This window comes from Magallana gigas, chromosome 2, assembly GCF_963853765.1.
Source record: "Magallana gigas chromosome 2, xbMagGiga1.1, whole genome shotgun sequence".
Taxonomy (NCBI): domain Eukaryota; kingdom Metazoa; phylum Mollusca; class Bivalvia; order Ostreida; family Ostreidae; genus Magallana; species Magallana gigas.
In genome coordinates this window covers 54,434,425-54,456,602 of record NC_088854.1, presented here as the reverse complement: position 1 = coordinate 54,456,602, position 22,178 = coordinate 54,434,425, and the positions used below count along the sequence as shown (strand labels likewise).

Here is a 22,178-nt window from a genome sequence, read left to right as displayed (position 1 = left end):
TTGTTATTGTATCAGTAACTCAAAGACAATTTAGTGTAGTGAGAGTGAATATTCCACAGGAAAAATTATGCTTGTACGTGTAACATTAGCAAACATTTATCTCAAAAGCAGTTAGACAGTTTGAGCACTCAGTAGAAAATCACAAATCAATTAAAAGTTCCCATAAAAACTACTGAAATAAATTGTAAGCTCCAGTACAAATTCCAGATTTTGAAAAGCCAAGTAAGTTGGAAGCACAGATGCAAATCAGTAACAAGTTAATGACTTACTCTGCTTCAAAAAAGTTCCTCTCAGAATTCTCAATACAAGAAGCAGGTTAAGATTAGAGGAAAGCTCTGATTGTAACCATACTTACACCCAACAGTCCTTGCATAGAGAATGGCAGTGACTGCTTGCAGTGTTTGAGCTTTGTAGTCTCTTCTTAAGCTGCTTAGTCCAATAAACTTTTGACTGCAGCTTACAGTGTATCATGCGCCTGTCTTCTATATGGATTGCAATTTATCTATACCCGAGTACATGATGATGTTTTATATTTTTATATAAAGATGGAAAACAGTATTTTATCAGTTTTGAAAACTTGAGATTTAGGCATGTCACAACTTAAGACTGCATGTTGAAATGAAACCCCATTTTCTCTTGAAAAGCAAGTTGATGACTTTGTTGGTATTGTTTGTGAATTAGCACCAAAGATATGAGTTGTAGAAATGATAAAGTGTTTGTTTACTAACATTGCCTCCTGTAGGATACTGTAATTAACAAGGTAAGAGAGGCCTTCGGACTGCGGCACCGACGCAGGGAAACCAGGCTGGTAACGTCATTGACCGCATGACCTACTTACATTCATCTATTGACGTGTTATGCCTCTGTTTTATTAAGTCTTCTTTTAAAAAGACATATACATAGACTAACTTCTTAAATATATGATCAATTATAACTTTATTCTTAAACTGACATGAATTTTAATTCTTGATTACTAGCCTGTTTTTCCAGTGTCATACAACTTAGATATATATATAATCTTCGCCATCCATTTTGCGTCACAAGTCTCTGTATGCAAGGTTCCGTTCAGTGCATGCTTGGTTTATGTTGATTATACATTCGGCATCCTCTCAGTTGTGGACAAGATTTCTGCTTATTGTCTAGTCTTTGCATCCCTCACATTCCAAACATACTGTACATATTCATAACTGTTTAAAAGGAACAAGCAACAACTTTTCATTACTTACTACGATCAGTATAATCAGAAATTCAGGGTAATTACAAAGTTTCTGTCATTAAACAAGAAAGGAATGGGTCTATATCTTTTATGTACTCCTACATGTATATTATTAAGAAAAAGTAAATAAATATATTTAATATGTTCTTGTAACTTTCACATTGGTAATTGATTTCCTTTAAATTTCTGATTTGGTAAAGAATTTGCGTATTTATTTTCCCTTGTTTACACTTGTACAAAATTTTTCAATGTGTGTTTTAGGTCATATTCAGCCAATCAAGTGACACATTGGATCACCAGCAAAGTGTTGCTTCAAGTGGAGAAGAGACTTCCACTGCAGATGGTGGATCAAGTGAGTTGACTTATGCACATTTATTAAATAAATAATGCCAGCAAGTTAGTGTGATGTGATAGGGCAACATTTTCCAATTTTGTGTCTCAATTTGTTACCAATTATATTATTTTTTAAATTAGTGAATTGATATATAATGATTGATTGCATGAAACAGTAAACATTAAACCCATTTACTTTCATTCTCAGAATATGAAGCCAGTAATGAAGTTCTGAAGGCAGCAAAATACACTATCCTTGCTTATCACCCGTTATTCATAACTTCAATTTTTAATTCAATGCAAAATATAAAAAATTGGAAAAACTAGGTGTCTTTTTTTAAGAATTGAGTGAAATAAAGTAAACAAAAATTTCATATTCTAATATTGAAGCATGTCTTTCTAATTGACAGGTGACATCATGAATGAACCCAATGTGAATGACATCAACCTGACCATCAAAGGATTCGACTTCCTCAACGAAGAGGATTCCGAGGTTTGTGTGCAATTCATTCTGAGCTTTTATTTCTGAACAATAGTACTAAGAATAAATTTAACAAGATATAATATCTAAGAGGAAATGTATTTACATCAATTGCAATAATTTTCAATCAATCAATCAATGGTTTATTGACATCACCATGTTGGCATACTGTCAAAATGAAATCAAATGACAGACAAAAGAAAATTATAACATAAAGGCTACAACATGCAAGACAGTTTTATACAATACCTCATAGTCCCTGGAACTGTTTTCTCTGCATAAAACATTTATCCAAGTACATGTAGATACATAGACAATTATGAAATCGTAAAGTACAAAATGTTTTTCATTTTCGACTAATAATTTACAAGCATAGCACAAATGTTTTTCCTTTGGGATAATTGGTTTTGCAATATATACCTGTTTCAATGAATAGTGAATGTGCACTTATTCTAAATCTTGTAAGCTGGGATCTTTCATGCTTTTTCAAGGAAAACTTTAAGTAATCTTGCAACTTGTACTCGTTAGTATTTAATATTTTACTGTAAAAATGAAGTTTTTCTTGAGTTAGGGGATTAGATTTTGTTCAATTGCTCAAAGATCATATCAACCAAAAATTTATTTAACTTAAACCTCAAATCCTTATGTCAAATATCTAAAGATGTTAAGTTTAGTTTAGTTAATTTTACACATAGGAATGCATTATTGTAGAAGCAACTTTTAATCAGGAATTTCACTTCATTTTTGTCTAATCTTTTTTCTTGTCCGAATGTCAAAAAATAACTTGTTTATTGTCCTTAAGTACTACAAACACTGTATTTTTACTAAGCACTAAGTACTACAAACACTGTATTCGTAGGACAATGACTACTACTCTTCCTTGGACACCATCAAGCCCTACCCCATCACAACACCGGAGAGAGAGCACATACCCACACGGGCGTACGGTAGTGTACCTGACCTCAAAATGCTGGACCTGTCCGCCTCAGAAAAAGCGGTTTCCCCCAGCGACAGCATCAGTCTGAAGGAGACCAGGATGTCGGACGAAGAGGTAATGTCCCTAACAACTACACTGATTGGAGAGTAGGCTTAGCTCAGTCAGGGTTTCTGTTACCGAACAGATGATTATATTCCTTTTCATAGTAAATATGTATATACAGTATATATACAGTTTCATAGTATAAATATATTTACAGTGAATACACTTATAATGAATACATGCTTGCGTTAAAAATAGTTGCATTCTCAATAGTATTAAAACTCATCTTAAGCTAAAGGCTATAATAAATTGATTCTATAATGAATCAAAATTGGTCTTTTCTGGTTCTCTCTGCATTAAGCCTGTTTTACTGTGTTATTAAGAGTAAACAGCATTTGAATTTTGTAAAATTCTGGAACTGCATAAGAATGATGTACAAATAGTTTGCTATAATGAGCTTGTCTTACAGTCGGAGGGTAATGAAGAGGACGGACTGTCGGCCAGTCTGCCGGGAGGGACCACCATAGTATTACAAAACCCCAGCCTGGACAAGGACCGCCCCAATAGCCCAGACACAACCTCAACGTACGCATTATGTCTCATCACATTTATCAAATGCAACAAAATCAGAAGTTGTTGATAAAAGAACTTGGCCTAATTGTTTCAAAAATATACATATACATGTATATTCATGTTATTTGTTCTTTTGATCAATGAAAAGATAAGTTTCATAAATGTATGTACCGTTACTTATTGATTGTTGTCTATTTTGACAGTCACAGCCTCCAGAGTGAGGAGAGTGAGAGTGACACTGATCTGGTGGAGAGCGGTTCTAATGCGGCGTCCCCGAGCTTCGTCCAGGACAAGGAGACGTTCGTGTTTATGACGCTACAGAACGACGAGGTGGAAGATGTGTGGAAGGCACACATAGCCAATGTTATGTCCGAGTCATCCGCCGTTCTCACTGTCAAGACCTCACAAATCTTCCCCAGGCTTTACAGAGTATGTTTTTTGTCATCCTTTAACACTTGGAAATGGTTTTTTTTTAACTGTGCACTATATGAAATTACTGTGGTTTCATAATTTTTCGTTGAGCACCAATTTTTCTTTTATTTTTTTTGTGGAGCAGATCTATGAAATTAAATGTTCTATAAAGAAGAAAATATGACAACAATGCACAAAAATTGATGCATATTAATGTAAAGATTTTTTTTTCATTGGGACTCTAAAACACTTAAAAAATTAGATTGATTTATACACTATATGTCTTTGTTTTAACTTTAATTTTATTTTTAGGAATTACGGAGACGACTGGACACCATGACAAAAGAGGCGTGTTACTACATCTCCAAGACGGAATCACTGAAGCACATGGCTACACAGTTCAATATCCTTAGGAAATTGTGAAATAAATCAAAACCTGAAAATATACTGTAAACAAACTTCAATTAAGTGCTAGTGGTACCATACTTTAGGGTTACTCTTTGTCTTTTAACTCAAATAGAAATTAATATGATCGGAATACATGTAATACATACTGGTAAACAAGCTTGGCTCACAATGTTCTATTTCATGAAAATGCTAATCAGAAAAAGGAAAAAAAGAAAAGAAAGCTCATTAATTTTTTTTGCATTAAATTTGTTTTTTTCACGTCCAGTCTTTAAGAATCTGATTTCTTAGGTAATATTATTTTGTGTAATCCTTAACGAGTCTAACGACAGATAATGGACATGATATTCCTCCACATGGAGTGTCCTTTCTTCTATGTTGATACAGACACAGTGAGTATCAATAACTACTAATTGTCTTATAGTGATTTTAACAAATGATTCTTATATGACTTACTTGTACATCCATTCACATGTGCACATGTTCACAGAGCTAATTGCCTGTAACTGTTTAACCGTTGAATTGCTGGCTTAGTTGACAGGCAGCAGGACGGTGGAGAAGCACAAGTTTAGTGTGCTGGAGATCCAGGAGTATTACGAGACCTACTGTATGCGGAAGGACCTGGCAGAGCAGGTAATCAGAGTTTTGGGAGATTGGGGTGGATTCTGTCAATGGAATTTTATTTACGGCAACCTTATTCCGGGATTGTCTAGTGATAAAATGGTTCATGACAACAGAGTTTTGCCATATTAGGTCAATGTTGAAATTTCTTTTAAAAAATTAAGATATCTATATACTTGTCGGCAATAAGAAATATTTGCAACTTGGAGATTCCCTCAAACCGTAGAAAATTTTCTTGGACGGTATTTAAAGTTGGCATTTTATGTCTTCTATAACTTACTGAACAGAAAAATGCTGAACCAGAAATGGACATATAGATATTGACATTTCTCCTATTTTTCTTTCTAGAGTTTGGAGGTGATTAAGTCGTCCATCAAGCAGGAATCCCTGGGAGATGGTGGGCAAGGAACAGCAGTATGTAGCACTGACCAGGTGAGAACTCCATAATGGACAGGGGCTTTCTTTTTAGAATTGAATCTCTCCAGGTATTTAAGAATAAAAATAGCAATAATGTACAGTTTAGAATGAATACCCTTTAGTCTATGGACTTTACTCATCCATGGAATTTTGGGAATCGATCTAATGTTTGTATTTCTGTAATGTGACATTTTTTTTTGTAGAAACTGGATCTATGCACCAAAATGTACCGAGTGATCTTTCAGCTGGTGTCCCTTTTTGAGAACTTTGTCAAACTGATGGACACATTTCGCTCTGTCACCACATCTCCACAGGTAAGTTATGAAATCTATACAGTTTAATCACTATATATCTGGCCTCCATTCTCTACCAGTAAATCAATACATACAGTGCATGTAAAGTGTATTGAGTGATAAGGTACTGAATACAGGGTTATTTCCCCCCTTGTTATTTCCGTCTGTCTTTGCTTGTGAAAGGTTTCACTCTGTCTTGAGTTCACCCAGAAAAAGTTTTGTTTAAAAAGAGAAATAATATAAGACTTTGAAATTCCCCTGCTCAAAAATGAAGGCAAAAGGGGAGAAAATATAACGAGGGCATATATTTCCCTGTGTACAGTATTGGTGATTGCATGTTCCCTGTATCAATGTAATAACCAATGTTTTGTGCCCGCCCCACAGATAGCGGACATGTCCCTACAGGTGTCGTCGGTGAGGGAGGAGGTCTCCCACGCCCTGCTGGAGGTGGAGAATGGCCAGGTGTCACCGATCAACACTGACTCCAGTAAAATCCTGACCAAGGGTGAGGCCGTACTCAGTCTGCTGGAGTATGTGAATGGGCTCCAGTTTGTGAAGGCCGTCCAACTCCTGAGGTCATTCAGGTAGGCAGTGGCGTCAAAGTAGTTTAACAGATTTTTATACAACCACAATTTTATATCTTTTTTTGAAGGACCTTATACACTTTAAAGATTAAGTGCACATTTTAAATTTTTTATGGTTTCTTCAAAAAGTGGAATTTTGTTTTTGCTCTGAAGCAATCATACATATCTTTGAATGTAGTTTAAACAAAACTAGAAAGCCTGACAACATGTGTTTCTCTCTGTCCCTAAATATTATAGAGGCTCTATTTAGTACAGTAATATATTCAATAGATATTTATGTGAATATGAGTAAGCTACATTAAAGTACATAAACATTCTTTTTATTCAGATGTCACTGGCCTAATGACATATTTGGACAAACCAGTGATGATGACATCATTGCCATACTGAATATCTACTGTGCTTCCCAAGCAGTTAAACGAACAGGTACTGTCAAAGCTATCAACTTACATGTATTTTGTATCTGTATTTTAATGGTGCTCCTTTAAGTATTTTCCTCCAACTGGATTAATTTGATCTACTACTTCAAAGTTGTTTTGCAAACACAGATTTTAACAGAAAATTCTTATGCTGGTTGTGGTCAAATAATTTTGAAGCAGTATTAAGGTTGTTGTTTACAGAAAAAATTGTTAAAAATTGAGGAATTAGTATTTTATAAATGATTTTGATAGCAACCCAACAGTTTTTCTTGAAACCGCTTCATGTAAAATCAACACCAATCTAGGTTAAACTCTCATTATTAATAATTATTTTGCAAATAGTATTGTAATTTTAATCCTTAAACATTTAGTTTAATTTCTGACCACAGGTCTGTTTGTATTGATGGGACTGGACATCGACCTTGGGCTCATCAAAAACCAGCTGATGCAGCTCAACATCCAGATGAGGGGGCGGTCAGCCTCGGTGCCCTCCCTCACCCCCCACACCCCAGGGGAGGACCCCCAACAGGACTCCAGCTCCTTATGACTAGAACACCTGGGAAAGATGTCATTTGTGTAACAGATAGGAGGGAGAAAATCCCTCAAATATGTCTTGTTTAACTTTCAACATTATCAATTTTGAATCAATATTTCAGTATTTATCAAAAGATTTGATCAACACAACCACATAAATTTATCATACAATTAAAATGATTATAGAAATATAATGGAAAAAAATACATTGTTTTAGTCTTATATCCGGTATGATAAAAAGGAAAACACACAGTACATGTAACTTACTACCTGGAGAATTCCAGTGACTAGCTATTCCAGTATATATTATCACAAATGACGTCTTTCCCTGTGGTCATTCAGCAGTCTCCTTTGGACGTGTTGACTGGCCACACAGAGAGCAAACTGATTATTTGCACATGATGGGTATTTCATACATGTAGCAACATGTAGTGCATAGTGCTAACTGCAGCCTAATATGAACTCTGTGTTTACAAGAACTGTTCAGAAGAATTCAGAATAGTGCTTCTGTATTTGGGCATACAGCTGTACATACATGTACAAGGTTGTACTGTAGTGATAGATGAAGGCATTAACATTTCCTTCAATGTCTTGCTTACTTTTGACCATATTTTGTAAAGTTTTGCATGACACATGCAATTTATTTACATGTACCATATTGTATTTGATTATACATGTGTACTTGTTTAGAATTCTTATGTTTCCGTTATTTATTTCATGAGATTATGTTGGTTCTGTATATTGTGTACTTTATATTAATTTTTGTCCCCCTCTCTCTCTCTCTTTGATGAGATTATGCTTCATTTATCCCCTTATGATGTGTGTGCTCTAGTCTTTCTCCAGATGGAAAATTTATGCATCAGAAATTAAATCATAACTTCCAATAACACTATTTATTTATTACAATCAGTTTGTACATTCACAGTTTTGCGCATGTAATACATGTATTTTGATGCTAAAAGCGTATTTCATTCATATTGCTTGCATATTGGAATGTTAGTATCTTTTTCATATAGACAAAAAAAAAGAATAAATCTATTTCTCAGTACATAAGCAAAGTGTTTGTGTACTTTTTCAGTCAGTGAATATTATGCAGGGACCTTCCCTTAATAATGCATTAACAAGTTGGATTCCAACAGAATGTGGATTTGGGATCCAAGGTCATTTGACCTTCACACAAACATCAATTATCGATCATTGCTGTTATGTCTGATTGTGGAACTTGCTTCATTTCCCCTTCATCTGTTTCATCCTCATCCTCCTCATCCTCTTCTTTGACTGGAGGATGACATCGTTTGTAAACAAACACTGTGAAGTCTAACAGAAACACCACTCCTAGTACCGTTGTCATGACGACCAGCGTGTAGAAGGCCATGTCGTACAGCAGACGATTACACGTGTTCTCTCTGTTGGTAAAGGCCGCAATGTCACCTTGAAAAACAAAACAAAAGATTTAAACGATACAAATAAGAAATATGTAAATATTATCCATGTTATCATCTTTGAACTGACTTACAACAATATTGGTTATGTACGTACATTTTTGTTTTCTGTAGTTAGAGACAGTGAGATTATCAACTTGATTTTTCTTGCCATATAAATACTTGGTTTATATTTTAAATATAAAATGACTGGCGGCTAGAAGTACACAGAGAACATTTTTTTGAGTGCATCTGAAAGGGAATGCGCGTATATTATTTTGATGGAGGATTTCTTCTAAATATAGAACCTATTTGTTATTCCATATCTTTTTAAACTCTTCTCTGTAACTATCAAAAAAGGTTGGTCGTGCATTGGGAAAAAATAATTTCTTACGACATAATTTCGAATATGTGTAAATTTTACACAAAACTGATTTAAAAACAGTCGACAAATGATAAAAAAAGACGTGAGCTTGGATATGTTACATAGTACTTCTTAGGGATAGATCAGACAGCTATTTACAAACAGAGGACGGTAATTATGAGAGGGGGCACCTGCTAGGAGGACCACGGTGTAGGTCCAGTTCATGGTGTTATCCAGGCCGCTCGTCTCACTCATGAACTTCGCGCCCTTGTCCTTCTGCTTTCTCCACACCGTAACAACGATCAGCAACTGTAGCAGGAAGGACAGACACTTGAGGATGCCCGTCCCCCCAAGTAAAACCATCGCAACCGGAAGTAGGGGGATGTCCATGCATTCAGTATTGTAAGAGGCGCCTGTAAAAGAAAGGCTCTGTTTATTATCTATTGCAGGGTATTAAATATATGGGTTTTTCAAATCGGTAAACATTTGAATATTTGTGTTGAGTTTACCAATAACCGCCAAAGCAACGTGCCATCCCAGAAAGGCTAATGTTAATCCAACGAAGAACTCTGTCAAGGAAAATACAGAAAGTGATTACAAGAAGTTTCATCCTTCCGTCATGTCAATCATACATTTTCATTGAGGTGTCAAGTATATTTAAACATATTAGAGCGGGCATTATTGTTGCAACCAGAGGTCTGTATTAGAAATGTTCGTGAAAAGTCTTGGTATTCTGAGCGCTAAAGAACTATATATAACTACGCGCAAGAAAATAAAAGAGTTTACATAAGTAGATTGGGAACAGCCTCATTCCGCGCCATACAGACATTTCCCTCGGTATAATCATTTTATGAATTTTAAACTAAGCATTATCAGTTTCATATTATATCATTAGCTCACCTGAGCCAAAGGCTCAAGTGAGCTTTTCTGATCACAATTTGTCCGTTGTCTGTCGTTGTCGTCGTCGTTGTCGTCGTCGTCGTTAACTTTTCACATTTTCATCTTCTTCTTAAGAACCACTGGGCAGATTTCAACCAAATTTGGCACAAAGCACCACTAGGTGAAGGGGATTCAGATTTGTTCAAATGAAGGGCCACGCCCTCTTTAAAGGGGAGATAATTGAGAATTATTGAAAATTTGTTGGTATTTTTCAAAAATCTTCTTCTCAAAAACTATTCGGCCTGAAAATCTTAAACTTGTGTGGAGGCATCCTCAGGTAGTGTAGATTCAAGTTTGTTCAAATCATGGTCCCCGGGGGTAGGGAGGGGCCACAATTGGGGGATCAAGTTTTACATAGGAATATATAGAGAAAATCTTTAAAAATCTTCTTCTCAAAAACTATTAGGCCAGAAAAGCTCAAATTAAAATGGGAGCATCCTCAGATTGTGTAGATTCAAGTTTGTTCAAATCAAGGTCCCCGGGGTAGGGTGGGGCCACAATGGGGGGATCAAGTTTTACATAGGAATATATAGAGAAAATCTTTAAAAATCTTCTTCTCAAAAACTATTAGGCCAGAAAAGCTCAAATTAAAATGGAAGCATCCTCAGGAAGTCTAGATTCAAGTTTGTTTAAATCATGGTCCCTGTGGGTAGGGTGGGGCCACAATGGGGGGATCAAGTTTTACAAAGGAATATATAGAGAAAATCTTTAAAAATCTTCTTCTCAAAAACTATTAGGCCAGAAAAGCTCAAATTAAAATAAACGCATCCTCAGGAAGTGTAGATTCAAGTTTGTTCAAATCATGGTCCCTGTGGGTAGGGTGGGGCCACAATGGGGTGATCAAGTTTTACAAAGGAATATATAGAGAAAATCTTTAAAAATCTTCTTCTCAAAAACTATTAGGCCAGAAAAGCTCAAATTAAAATAAACGCATCCTCAGATAGTGTAAATTCAAGTTTGTTCAAATCAAGGTCTCTGTGGGTAGGGTGGGGCCGCAATTGGGGGATCAAGTCTTACATAGGAATATATAGAAAAAATCTTTAAAAATCTTCTTCTTAAAAACTATTAGGGCAGAAAAGCTCAAATTAAAATGGAAGCATCCTCAGGTAGTGTAGATTCAAGTTTGTTCAAATCAAGGTCTCTGTGGGTAGGGTGGGGCCGCAATTGGGGGATCAAGTTTTACATAGGAATATATAGAGGAAATCTTTAAAAATCTTCTTCTTAAAAACTATTAGGGCAGAAAAGCTCAAATTAAAATGGAAGCATCCTCAGGTAGTGTAGATTCAAGTTTGTTCAAATCATAGTCCCTGGGGGTAGGGTGGGGCCACAATGGGGGGGGGGGTCAAGTTTTACATAGGAATAATAGAGACAATCTTTAAAAATCTTCTTCTTAAAAACTATTAGGGCAGAAAAGCTCAAATTAAAGAGGAAGCATCCTTAGGTAGTGTAAATTCAAGTTTGTTCAAATCATGGTCCCGGGGGTAGGGTGGGGCAACAATCTGGGGATCATGTTATACATAGTAATATATAGAGAAAATCTTTAAAAATCTTCATCTAAAAAACTATTAGGCCAGAAAAGCTCAAATTGAAATGGAAGCATCCTTAGGTAGTGTAGATTCATTAGATTCAAGTTTGTTCAAATCATGGTCTCCAGGGGTAGGGTGGGGCCACAATTAGGGGATAAATTTTTATGCAGGAATATATAGAGAAAATCTTTTTAAAAAATTCTTTTAAAAACTATTTGGCCAAGAAAGCTCAAATTGGCGTGTAACCATCCTCAGATAATGTAGATTCAAGTTTGTTCAAATCATGGTCCCTGGGGTAGGGCAGGCCCACAGTGGGGGTACATTTTTATATATAGAGAAAATCTTTAAAAATATTCTTCTCACAACTATTAGGCCAGGAAAGCCCAAATTTGAGTGGAAGCATCCCCAGATCGTATAGATTCAAGTTTGTTTGAATAAAAGTCCAGGGGTATGGTGAGGCCACAAGGGGGGGGGGGGGGGTGGATTTTTACTTAGTTGTACTTAGTTGTCAAGATATTATGATACTGTAATGCTAATTTGATCAGAATTAAGGCAATTGTTGCTCAGGTGAGCGATGTGGCCCCTGGGCCTCTTGTTGTTAACTGAAGAATGCGGAATATGCAAAAACAATGACACCCCTCGAAAACCATTGTCAACCTCCGCTTCGCGTCGGTTGACAATGGTTTCCTTGGGGTTTCAATTTCAGCTGTTACCCTCCCAAACAGGCACTATTTATATACTGTGACAATGGGGCACGAGTAAACACTTTTGCTCTAATTCTTGTTCCTCCTTTCTTTAGTTTCTGTCGTTTTGTCCCTTTTTTTTGGGGGGGGGGGGGTCCTGGTCATAAATTTGTTCGAAGACTTAAAACACGACCGATCTTTTTTTTTTATTTTATTGTGCTAGGACAAATCGAACCCCGCCCACCAACTACTGTTTGATGTATTCCAACTAATAACAGTCCAAAGATGGTTAACTCTTTTTTATCATTGGCAATTCTTTACGTTAATGATAAGTATAATTTATAGTGTAATAAATATTACATATGTATGCACTTGATAATCAAAATGAATTAACACTATTGTTTTGGAGGGAGTAAGTTGATAAAAAGGCTGTGAATCATTTATTTTATTTATCCATCTTTCATTTATTTATTAATTTATTTATTTATTCATTTCTTTTTGTCAGATATAGAATTTTCAAACTTGTTATGCGTGCGTGGGTAAATACTATTTGACTCTAGTTTTTTGGGGGGTTTCCTCTACCCCGAGGCCTCATACTTACCCCCTCCCCATCGCCCCACCGTGTACCGGGCCACCAGCTTTCTCGTGGACTGTGCTGACGTCACCAGAGTGTGGAAAGGTTTTCTAAGCTGCTTCTGGCAGGCCACTATATTCAAATAAATCGATCGTACTATTTCAGAACAATTCCATTTTTGTATGAAATCAATCTCTCTCTCTCTCTCTCTCTCTCTCTCTCTCTCTCTCTCTCTCTCTCTCTCTCTCTCTCTCTCAAAATTGCTAGAAAACTGTCGAAAATTAATTTTTTTTATTGACTTCAAGCTCTTACAATTTGACCAATGTGATGCAACTTTTGGCCCTTGCAAGATTCGGACTTCGCATTGTTACACGTATTTTTAAGATTAAGCAACTTTGTAAAATGACTCTGTGTTGGCTATCAGGACTGATGATTGTGATTCTTAAAAATATTAACAGGAGACTCATAGGGTGGGGAATATCTAGATTAGAAAAGGAAATTTTACGCAATATGGACAAGGCCTACATTTGATACGATACGTGCTTGTGACATTTTATTGCGTGTGTTATTTTATATTTTGAAGCATCCGGTTTATTATTGTGTTCACAAAGTTATACAAATGACATAATCCAAGAGCTTCTGAAAAGTTTACTAAACACCCTTAACGTAACCGACCCCCAGTTACCCCGACAGCTAGAGTGATTTAGTAGACGATTCATGTTGCAAGTTTTAAAAAAGTTACACTTACTGGTGGCCACTGGTCTATATTTTTCCTCACGTTTCTCTTTTGAGCCCCTGTAATTAAGACATTTGATCGCAATTAATTTTCCAGTGTCCCCAATGATGCATGTTACATATACCACTACCCAGAGTAAAGGGTCAACAGACACTAAAAGAAAACGTAAATCAAAATAATATTCCAGTTAATTTGTAATCTATCGCACGCTCGCTTTATCTTAAATCCTTAAATCATCGATTGAAAGGCTTCAAAGATTTTCATCTTCCGTTTGATCACCGCCAGGTTATTTCCTGCTCTGCATTTAATGAAAAATATGAAAGCAATCCGACCTAAGTCTGAAGGAAAAATACTCTGAATACACGTATAAAACTCTGGTTTACAAAATGTTACCTTGGAATGTTTTTTTTTAAATCCTGCTTTGTGTAAGGAGATCGGTAGTAAACAGGAAGAATTAACTAAACCCCCGACAACCAACAACTCGTGTCTCTTATTTCAGACCGGGAAACTAAACAGCGAGGGAAATCTCTCGCTCACAACCGCGGAAACACCTAGTTAGGGCCATCTTATCTTGCTGGAAGGGAGGTTTTCGCCGTTGATATAATTCGTTTAAAATTTTGCGTGTAATTAATTAAGGGCGATGGACTCTATAAATTTAGTACATGCATCGTGTGCCCTAATGGGCTGGTACAGGGGCGCTCGGTCCGTCCCCAAGGACTGCGGTCCTTTGTTCCACATCGAGAAATGGACGGGCATAATAACCACTGCACAACCAATTGCATCTGTGGTTTGAAAGTGACTTTGCTTTGACTTTTCTTTCGACTTAGAATTTATGTCACAATATCACTGCACATTCTTTGTTTAACAAGCTCACTATGTGAGTGTAGAATAAGGTTCTAGCAGAGAGGATCAAGCGGAACACGGAGCCTAGTGGCCATGGATCTACACAGAGGCCTGAAACTTGATTCAAGGTCGCTGCACACCCCTCACATTCAGACAGAATTTGTAAAGTCTGAGTCATGGGGGTTAGGACGAATTATAGTCCCAAACCACATTTCAAATAGATTGGTTATAACCTTCACAGTTGACCTAGAAACTTGGTTTAAGGTCATTGCAAACCTTACACCCACAATTAATCTTCACATGATTGCAGATAAGGCCCAAGGGATGAATATATTGTCAGTACCCCAATTTTAAACAGACGTCTGATATAACCTTGACCTAGAAACTATAGTGACTAAAAGTTCCTTACCAGAAGGAACTCTGTCCGTTTTGGACCATTATTGGACATAAGAACTGCGCTTAAGGTCACAAACAAAATTTGTCTGGCTTTTGAGCAAAGACTACGCAATTGGTGTATTTTTCGCTTGAAACCAGCGTCATTTTAACTTGTTTTGACGCAAGAAATAGGGAGTTACCGAACATCCTACCGAAAGTCCAAGGCCTTGTTAAAGTGGTTTTAGGTCACATTAGACCAAGGAGAGACAAAATGTGCTTTGGACAAGTAATGGTGGTCTGACATACCCATCACTATAGGATGCCTGAAGAGTTTATTACCCCATATAGAAATGCTGGAATGAACACTCATATACAGTAACTTCGAGATAACATTGCATTATAAAAAATAATGCTAGTTACTTTATTTATTCGTCAATAGTTAGCCATAAAATTCTTTTATACAATTTAAAACATAAGAGAACTGCCTTTCCACAACACACAAATCAGTTAAGGCGAATAAAACGGGGGTTAATTTTGTTCTTTATGGTTAATATTTACTGTAACATTTTCCAGTGACTTTGTGATAACACTAGGAATCGATTTTTGTAGTGTATAGTCCAATAAGATTTCATCAATGACTATACTAATATTCAATCATACAACTGCTGATAATTATTAAGGAATCACTTTTTGAATTCTGTATACAGGGTTATTTTTGCCCTTCTACACTTGCAAACGGTTTTGCCCAGTCTTGAATTCGCCAAAACAAAGTAGTGTTTAAAGATAGACTTTACATATGAATTTGTTCAGTCTTAAATTGCCGCTGACGAGGGCGAAAAGGGCAAAAATAAAACAGGGACGAATATTTCCCTTTGTGCTTAATTGGATTTGATCACCCCCAACCGTATTTGCTCACCTTATAATACTGCAAACATGATTCCTTATTTCCTTAGAGAATAAACATGTCCCATACAGAAATGCTAATTACCGAGGCATAATGCAGTAAGTTAACCAACAATTCTTTTTCCTTATATAGCTCTCCTCTCTAAGAGGGTTGTATGGGATGAAAATCCTCATATAATGATTTGTTTATATCACTAAGCTAAAATTTGCATGCATCACCATGCACAAGCATATTATTATGCAGCATAAACAAACATAGGTTTTTAAAAAATTTATTGTACATGTATTGATAAAAAATTGTAATGTAACTACCGGTACCTGAACAAGGATATTCTTAGATAAAGTACAAACATGGCTTTATACAGTTCAATACCATCTAACTACTAGAGAAACATTTAACTGCCATAAACAAGTACTCTTGCATATTTCCATTCAACAACAAGCAATATATCCATCAAAAATAATGTTTGACCATATTTCATTGAAAAATTCAGTCCAAGATTTTAGGGGGAAATTGTAACCAATTTTTACACTGTTTTTCAATTTCTTTCCTTTTATCATTGATTTTTTGTATCTATTTTAATCTCAGTGCTCCATGTTCCTGATCTGATTTCTTCAGAATGGAATGGCAACTTCCAAAATTCTCTTCAAGGGTAATGACCCTCTCAACACTTCCACATTTTCCCAACATATTAGATTGCCTTTGGTCACACATCACTTTTCCATAGTTTGATTGTCTTGTCATTCTCCAATGCTGCCGATGCTATGATATTTTCCGTGGGATGACAGGCACAGCACAAAACCACATCTACCAGAGACAAAACGAATAATGGGCATTAAATTGTTTATTTCAAAGATTAACTCAATCTTTTCTCAAGTTAAAATTATGCATTCATCTAAAACAGTAATTAATAAACAAAATTAATAAACCTCAAACACCTTACGAAACTGTCACTGAAGCTCAGGCCCCGGGGCCATAAAACAAAGTCAAGCTCACTTTTGGTCATAGTCTTAATTTTCCTCTATATAGTCATTTTTAAAAAGCCAGACAAATCAAAGGTGAGCTTGCCTAAGTTTTATAACCTTGGAGTCTGGTGTTTGCACCTTATCCGTATGCTCCTGTCATTGATTATAGGATAAAAAAAGCATGAATTGCCTCTATTACAATGTCTTTAACAGCTAAAACAATGTGTGATTCCTGATTCATTCTTAAAACAATATGTAAGGAATTTAAGGATTACCTGTGTGTCCCTGTAACTTCTGAACCACTTCTTTTGTCTGGAGGTTCCAGATGTAAACCAAGTTGTCTTCTGATCCGGATACAATCCACTGCAAAAATAAACCAGTGAAATCAACCAATGCACGTAATCAAGCTTAAAGATATTAACAGAATCAGCTGCTTTATCTTTTATCACGATTTTAAAAAGATCTTACTTTTCCTCCAGTGACAGAGAAATTGGCAAAGATGCAGTACTTCTCATTCTTATGTCCTGTGTATGTCTTTAGGCACTGTCAAAGAGAAACAAATCACTGATTTTCTCTGAACATTTAATGAAGAGAGTTCACTATCAGACCGAGAACAATGAAGGATTTCATTTTTCCATTTATAATAACTATTGTGATGTTAATGAAATGACTGTATGAAAATGTAAATTACCTTTCCTTTGCTGTAGTCCCATAACTTTAATGTGCTGGAAAATACATATTTATACAATTTAATGCATAATTATTTCATGTTTTCTCTACACTATATTTTTTTTGGGGGGGGGGGGGGGGGGGGGGTATAAAACCAGTCTGTTCTAACATACAATACTGTGGTTTCATTAATTTTCAAGGGCATCAATTTTTGTGGATAAAGTGAAAATCACAGTTTCAATGATACGTAAATTCGTGGCCAATGACTCTTTCAATACAAAATGTTAATTTAAGGTAGCTCGTGGGTTTACCTGCTTGTGAGAAAACCTACCTTGAAAATTTGTCCACGTGATCCATAGGTTTTATAGTTTTATTTCTAAAATTTATTTAAGATTCGTCTGCGCGGTAATAATGTTATCGTGTTTCAAATACAGTGTCATTAATAAATTAATAAATATGAATCAATTCATAAAAAAATATCAGTATATGTTCTCGGCCAATTTTTGGCAAAAAAACTTTAAAGATTTAAAAGATTTCTCAAAACCTTATATTGTCATTACGACGTTAGCCTGACGTCATCATTCCCTTACTTCTTAGAACACCAAAATTGAAATGCATTTATTGACAAGACTAGCTGTTTAACACATTTTAGAACATGTTAATGCTTATTAGACATTATTGTGAATGTTATTCAATGCAATTAATGTAAGGCTGTAAAGATACAGAAAATTGCTATTTTTGTTTTCATGTAACTCTGAGTCAATCAATGCAAAAATAAAATGCCAGGCACCTACTGACATTATAAGTAAGTATCGAATAAAACAGTTATTTCAAGCCAAAAGAAATTTAAGAATTTAATCGGTAGTACAGATTACGGAAGTTATAATTGTAAAAAAAAAAGCGAAGTTAATGCATACATTCTCTTTTAAAACATGACTTTAAATGGAAGAGTTCTAACGCACACTCATTCTTTATCTTTATAGAACAAAATGTGACAATGTATGTGACATCTTTAAATTTTCAGCACTTGATATTATAAATCTTTGTATAAACAGTCATAAACCGCATATAAGCTTTTTAAAATATTTTCTTTTATACTTCTAAACATCTCATTTGTCATTTTAAAATAAAATTATGAGTTTACTATGACGGTCAACTCTTTACGTCGATTCCTATTGTGACGTCAGCAAACCTGCGAGCTACGTTAAATTGCACTTCAATGAAAATTTAATTTTCATGGATTAACTAAACAACGAAATCCACGAAAATTGGTATTCAATGAATATTGATGAAACCACAGTATTACAGAAATAATATCTCCTTACTTGTCTAGTGTTGCTGCCAGGATGTACTTTCCATTGGGAGAGAATTTTACAAAGGACACGGGTGGATTGTCATCATCTGAATCAGACAAAGGTATCAGTGATAATTAAATATTTTTATACAAAATCAAGATGTCTTTCTATATTGTTTTATGATAAACACAATGTGAGTCCGTACCTATCAAAGTTTTCAGACATTGTCCTGAAGCAGTGTCCCAGATTCGACTGAAATTGAATAAGAGTATTTCTTGGTGAATGTTACATTTTATGTGTCAGCTTTATCAGGCAACAACTAATCCAAAGAAAAGATCTACATCATCTTTTTTGAGGTTGATAAAAATAAGATGTCCTCCTGCTAACTTTTTACTTGGCACATTCAAGGGAGCTAACATTGAATCAGGAATGATAAGACTGCATATTACATAGAGTTGTTGGGGATGTAAATTCAGTTCTATGTTTATTTAAATTGAATCTTACCACAGTCCATCATAACTACTGGAGACTATTAAGGAACCATCTCTGTTAAAGTGAACCTGTAGAAGAGAACAGTTTTCATCGACCAAGTCTTGAAACATTGTTAAATGTTATGTATCTAACACAGACAATTTATTTCATATCAGATATACCACACATAAAAAGATTCTCCGAAGTTATTTTCTTTAAAAAAAAATCTACATCAATCTTATTAGTAAAATGAAAATGCTGGGCAGCTTCAGTTTTTTTTAGAGCTACATGTATATATTACTGATATATTTTCTCAAAAAAAAAAAAAAATCAACATATTTTGCATGTGGAATAACAGCAAATTTTTCTATGCTAACATACCAGTAAATACACTTTAATGTCTATTAAATGTTTTGTAAACCTTTCCACAGCAACTAAAGAAAGAAACAATGAACTGTCCAACAGAGTAACAAAGAACTCTTTGGTAATGTTACAATACACTGTCCACTGGGACGACTTACGGCTGTGACGGGGTCTGAGTGGGCGGGGAGAGTCTTCAGACATTTCCCGGTTTTGACATCCCAAATCTTCACACTCTCGTCAAACTGTAACCAAACAAGACAAAATGCTAGAAAGGAGAGTACTATTTAACCTTGATTTGTTACAGATTGTGAATTTTAGCACTGTGCAAACTAAATCTCATAATGCATTTAACAAGATCTGAGAATATATACTGTAAGAGTGGATATTTCCACTTTTCCTTAATACATGTAATGCAAATACATGCTCAAACAACAATAATCATCAGTATCACTGTAGAAAAATAGCCTTGCCTTATATTATTAAAACTTCAAAGATGAAAATTTCATTTTTTCTTCATCAAAGTTTTAAAATAGATATTACAAATAACCAAAATTGTATCCAAAACAACAATACATTCCATCCATGCACTTCACAGTGCTTATGAACATGCTCTTTAACAATTTTTATTTCATTTTAAATGTGTAGAACTCTTTGAACAGTGATGAGCAATGTAAAAGAGAATATGCAAACTTACAGAACCAGAGACAATGAGGTTTGACTGGGGATTGAAGTTACAACAGAACACATAGTTGGTATGGCTTTTCAAAGTCTTTAAACATTTGCCCTGAAAAATAAAATTCAATCAAGCAATTAGTGATTTGATAAAAAAAAATCTACTTCAAATGGAATCAAGAATTTCTTAAAAGAAAATTTCTTTTCTTCACATTTTAATCATAGCATAAACAGGTAATTTTTTCATATGTATACTTTTTTTTTTATATATGTTTATAAAATACAAGTATAATTGACACAATGCACAGTTATTCATCTTTACTAATGAAAAGTACATTTGTGAAACAATATTGTCTTGCTTACAGTTGCAAAATCCCAGATCTTGAGAGTTTTGTCATCGGAGGCACTGGCTAGAAGCCTACTGTCTGAGGACCATGACACATCAGATATTCCCTACACAGAATACAATTCAATGTGTTGTAAACTTTACACATGAAAAATTAGTCAAAGTTTGTACATTTAAAACTTTAATGAAATAAAAAACAAAAATAACTATAGAATACTTGTTGCTGTAACATAAATTCATACAAGAAATGTAAAGACTAAAAATAATAGTTTACAAATCTTTCCCAATGATAGTAATTTAGCATGTTACTTATCAAAAGAAATTCTTAAAGTTAACAAAATGCACGAGTAACAATCTTAGATTGTAACTTATCAAGCATACATACCAGTTTATGTCCAACAATTGTTTTTTCAAATTTTCCATCAAATGCTCCCCAAATTTTAATAAGTTTGTCTGCAGCTATGAAGAAAAATTTTACGATGCATCAGTTGTTTAAAATGCCGGCAATACTTAAGATAATGAATTGCAGAAAGAATTGTTAAAAGTCAAGAATATGGTTTATATACAATATTTTTGAGAAAAACAACTTAAAACTGATCAAGAGCTGGATAATTAATCTTTGCCTGAAAGAACATGTACAGTAAAAATTTCTGGTAAATGATTAATACATGCAAAATTCAGTAAATTTACAACTATGGCAAAAAAAACTATTACGATGAAACAACATTTAGTTTATGTATGCACAGACATAAGAACATCATAGTTGATGTCAAGGTATGTACCTGAGCTCGCCAACCATTCTCCATTAGGGCTGAATTTCACGGAAGATACAGCCTTTGTGTGACCAGCCATTGTAAATTTTAAGGTATAATTTGGTCTCTAAGAGAAAAAAAAGAAAAGAAAAAATATCTATATATGATCTAAAGTTAATAAATAAACAACAGATATTTGTGAAACACTAATCCCCCCTCCCTTGAAAACATCTGCTAAGAAAATGAAAGGAAACTGCAAATAACTGGAATTTTTCTACCAGGTAGGTCCAAGGCACACAACTCTGTCAAAAATTGCTTGATTGTACGCAAAATAAAGCTTGACCTAGATATTATTAAGATAAATCTGCATACCAAATTTCATTTCAGTAAGTGCAACCTCTGCAAAGAAAATGAACAGAAACAACTACAAATGATTGGAATTTTTCTTAGTCCATGAGGCATAATTCTGTCGAAAATAGCTCGATTGTACCCAAAATATAGCTTGACCTAGATATTAATATGATAAATCTGTAAATAAAATTTCATTTCAATATGTAAAACATCTGTGAAGAAAATGAAAGGAAACAGTTGGTAAAATGATCAACAGAAAAACAGACGAAGAACAGCAAAGCAATATGCCCTCTCTTCTTCGAGGGGGAGGGGGCATAACAATGAGTTAAATTTGAGATGCATTTTCTTTTTCAAATAAGACCCCAATTTACCAGCGGTTGTGAGCTTGATTTGGGTGTGGTTACAGATGGAGTAGAACTCTGGGTTGTTGTAACTGTGCTTGACGGAGTTGAAGTTGTAGAGGTCAGGGCAGGTTTTGTCTCTGTAGCCTCTGGAGGCTTCACTCCACCCTCTGTCGACATCTGTGACAGTTTATAATAAAGACAAATAAGTAGCCAATATATATCTGTATGTATAAGATAGTCTGATTATGTAATATTACCATGGAATTTTAAGAACCTTCCTTAAATACATTCAGTCATGTTAACTGGTTAAGTGCTGTTC

At 35.0% G+C, this 22,178-nt stretch overlaps 3 protein-coding genes across 7 annotated transcripts in view; 1 reads left to right on the top strand and 2 right to left on the bottom strand.

Moving 5' to 3' along the window:
• LOC105331772 (protein furry) overlaps positions 1-8,153 on the top strand; it is a 56,791-nt gene extending 48,638 nt beyond the window's left edge. Inside the window, exons 50-63 of one of the 4 annotated variants that reach the window (XM_066077273.1) lie at positions 743-760; positions 1,478-1,568; positions 1,960-2,042; positions 2,890-3,081; positions 3,479-3,594; positions 3,786-4,011; positions 4,306-4,396; positions 4,726-4,790; positions 4,933-5,031; positions 5,368-5,451; positions 5,640-5,750; positions 6,114-6,313; positions 6,642-6,739; positions 7,122-8,153. In XM_066077273.1, the coding sequence (XP_065933345.1) occupies positions 743-760; positions 1,478-1,568; positions 1,960-2,042; positions 2,890-3,081; positions 3,479-3,594; positions 3,786-4,011; positions 4,306-4,396; positions 4,726-4,790; positions 4,933-5,031; positions 5,368-5,451; positions 5,640-5,750; positions 6,114-6,313; positions 6,642-6,739; positions 7,122-7,279 (1,632 nt within the window). In that variant the 3' untranslated portion in view covers positions 7,280-8,153. Of the gene's footprint in view, positions 1-207; positions 223-742; positions 809-1,477; positions 1,569-1,959; positions 2,043-2,889; positions 3,082-3,478; positions 3,595-3,785; positions 4,012-4,305; positions 4,397-4,725; positions 4,791-4,932; positions 5,032-5,367; positions 5,452-5,639; positions 5,751-6,113; positions 6,314-6,641; positions 6,740-7,121 lie in introns of all 4 variants that reach the window. The other 3 variants (XM_066077272.1, XM_066077274.1, XM_066077275.1) reach the window with 3 other exon arrangements.
• Positions 8,145-14,011, bottom strand: LOC105331770 (uncharacterized). 2 transcript variants are annotated; one of them, XM_011434096.4, is made up of 6 exons: positions 13,903-14,011; positions 13,522-13,568; positions 12,801-12,905; positions 9,561-9,620; positions 9,243-9,464; positions 8,145-8,697 (listed from the first exon to the last, which is right to left on the bottom strand). In XM_011434096.4, coding segments are annotated over exons 2-6 (636 nt in total). In that variant the 5' UTR covers positions 13,523-13,568; positions 13,903-14,011; the 3' UTR covers positions 8,145-8,449. The 2 variants fall into 2 exon arrangements, with proteins under 2 accessions (XP_011432398.3, XP_065933348.1); XM_066077276.1 differs by lacking the exon at positions 13,903-14,011 and having other exon boundaries at positions 13,522-13,883.
• Positions 14,012-15,888: 1,877 nt separating this feature from the next.
• LOC105331773 (WD repeat-containing protein 5) overlaps positions 15,889-22,178 on the bottom strand; it is a 6,937-nt gene continuing 647 nt past the window's right edge. The window contains exons 2-14 of the mRNA XM_034445610.2: positions 21,887-22,036; positions 21,195-21,291; positions 20,798-20,871; positions 20,430-20,519; positions 20,089-20,178; positions 19,553-19,636; positions 19,065-19,120; positions 18,766-18,812; positions 18,591-18,666; positions 17,288-17,321; positions 17,065-17,139; positions 16,872-16,959; positions 15,889-16,438 (exon numbers count right to left, since the gene is read on the bottom strand). Coding sequence (XP_034301501.2) covers positions 16,338-16,438; positions 16,872-16,959; positions 17,065-17,139; positions 17,288-17,321; positions 18,591-18,666; positions 18,766-18,812; positions 19,065-19,120; positions 19,553-19,636; positions 20,089-20,178; positions 20,430-20,519; positions 20,798-20,871; positions 21,195-21,291; positions 21,887-22,036 — 1,062 coding nt within the window. The 3' untranslated portion in view covers positions 15,889-16,337. The remainder of the gene's footprint in view (positions 16,439-16,871; positions 16,960-17,064; positions 17,140-17,287; positions 17,322-18,590; positions 18,667-18,765; positions 18,813-19,064; positions 19,121-19,552; positions 19,637-20,088; positions 20,179-20,429; positions 20,520-20,797; positions 20,872-21,194; positions 21,292-21,886; positions 22,037-22,178) is intronic.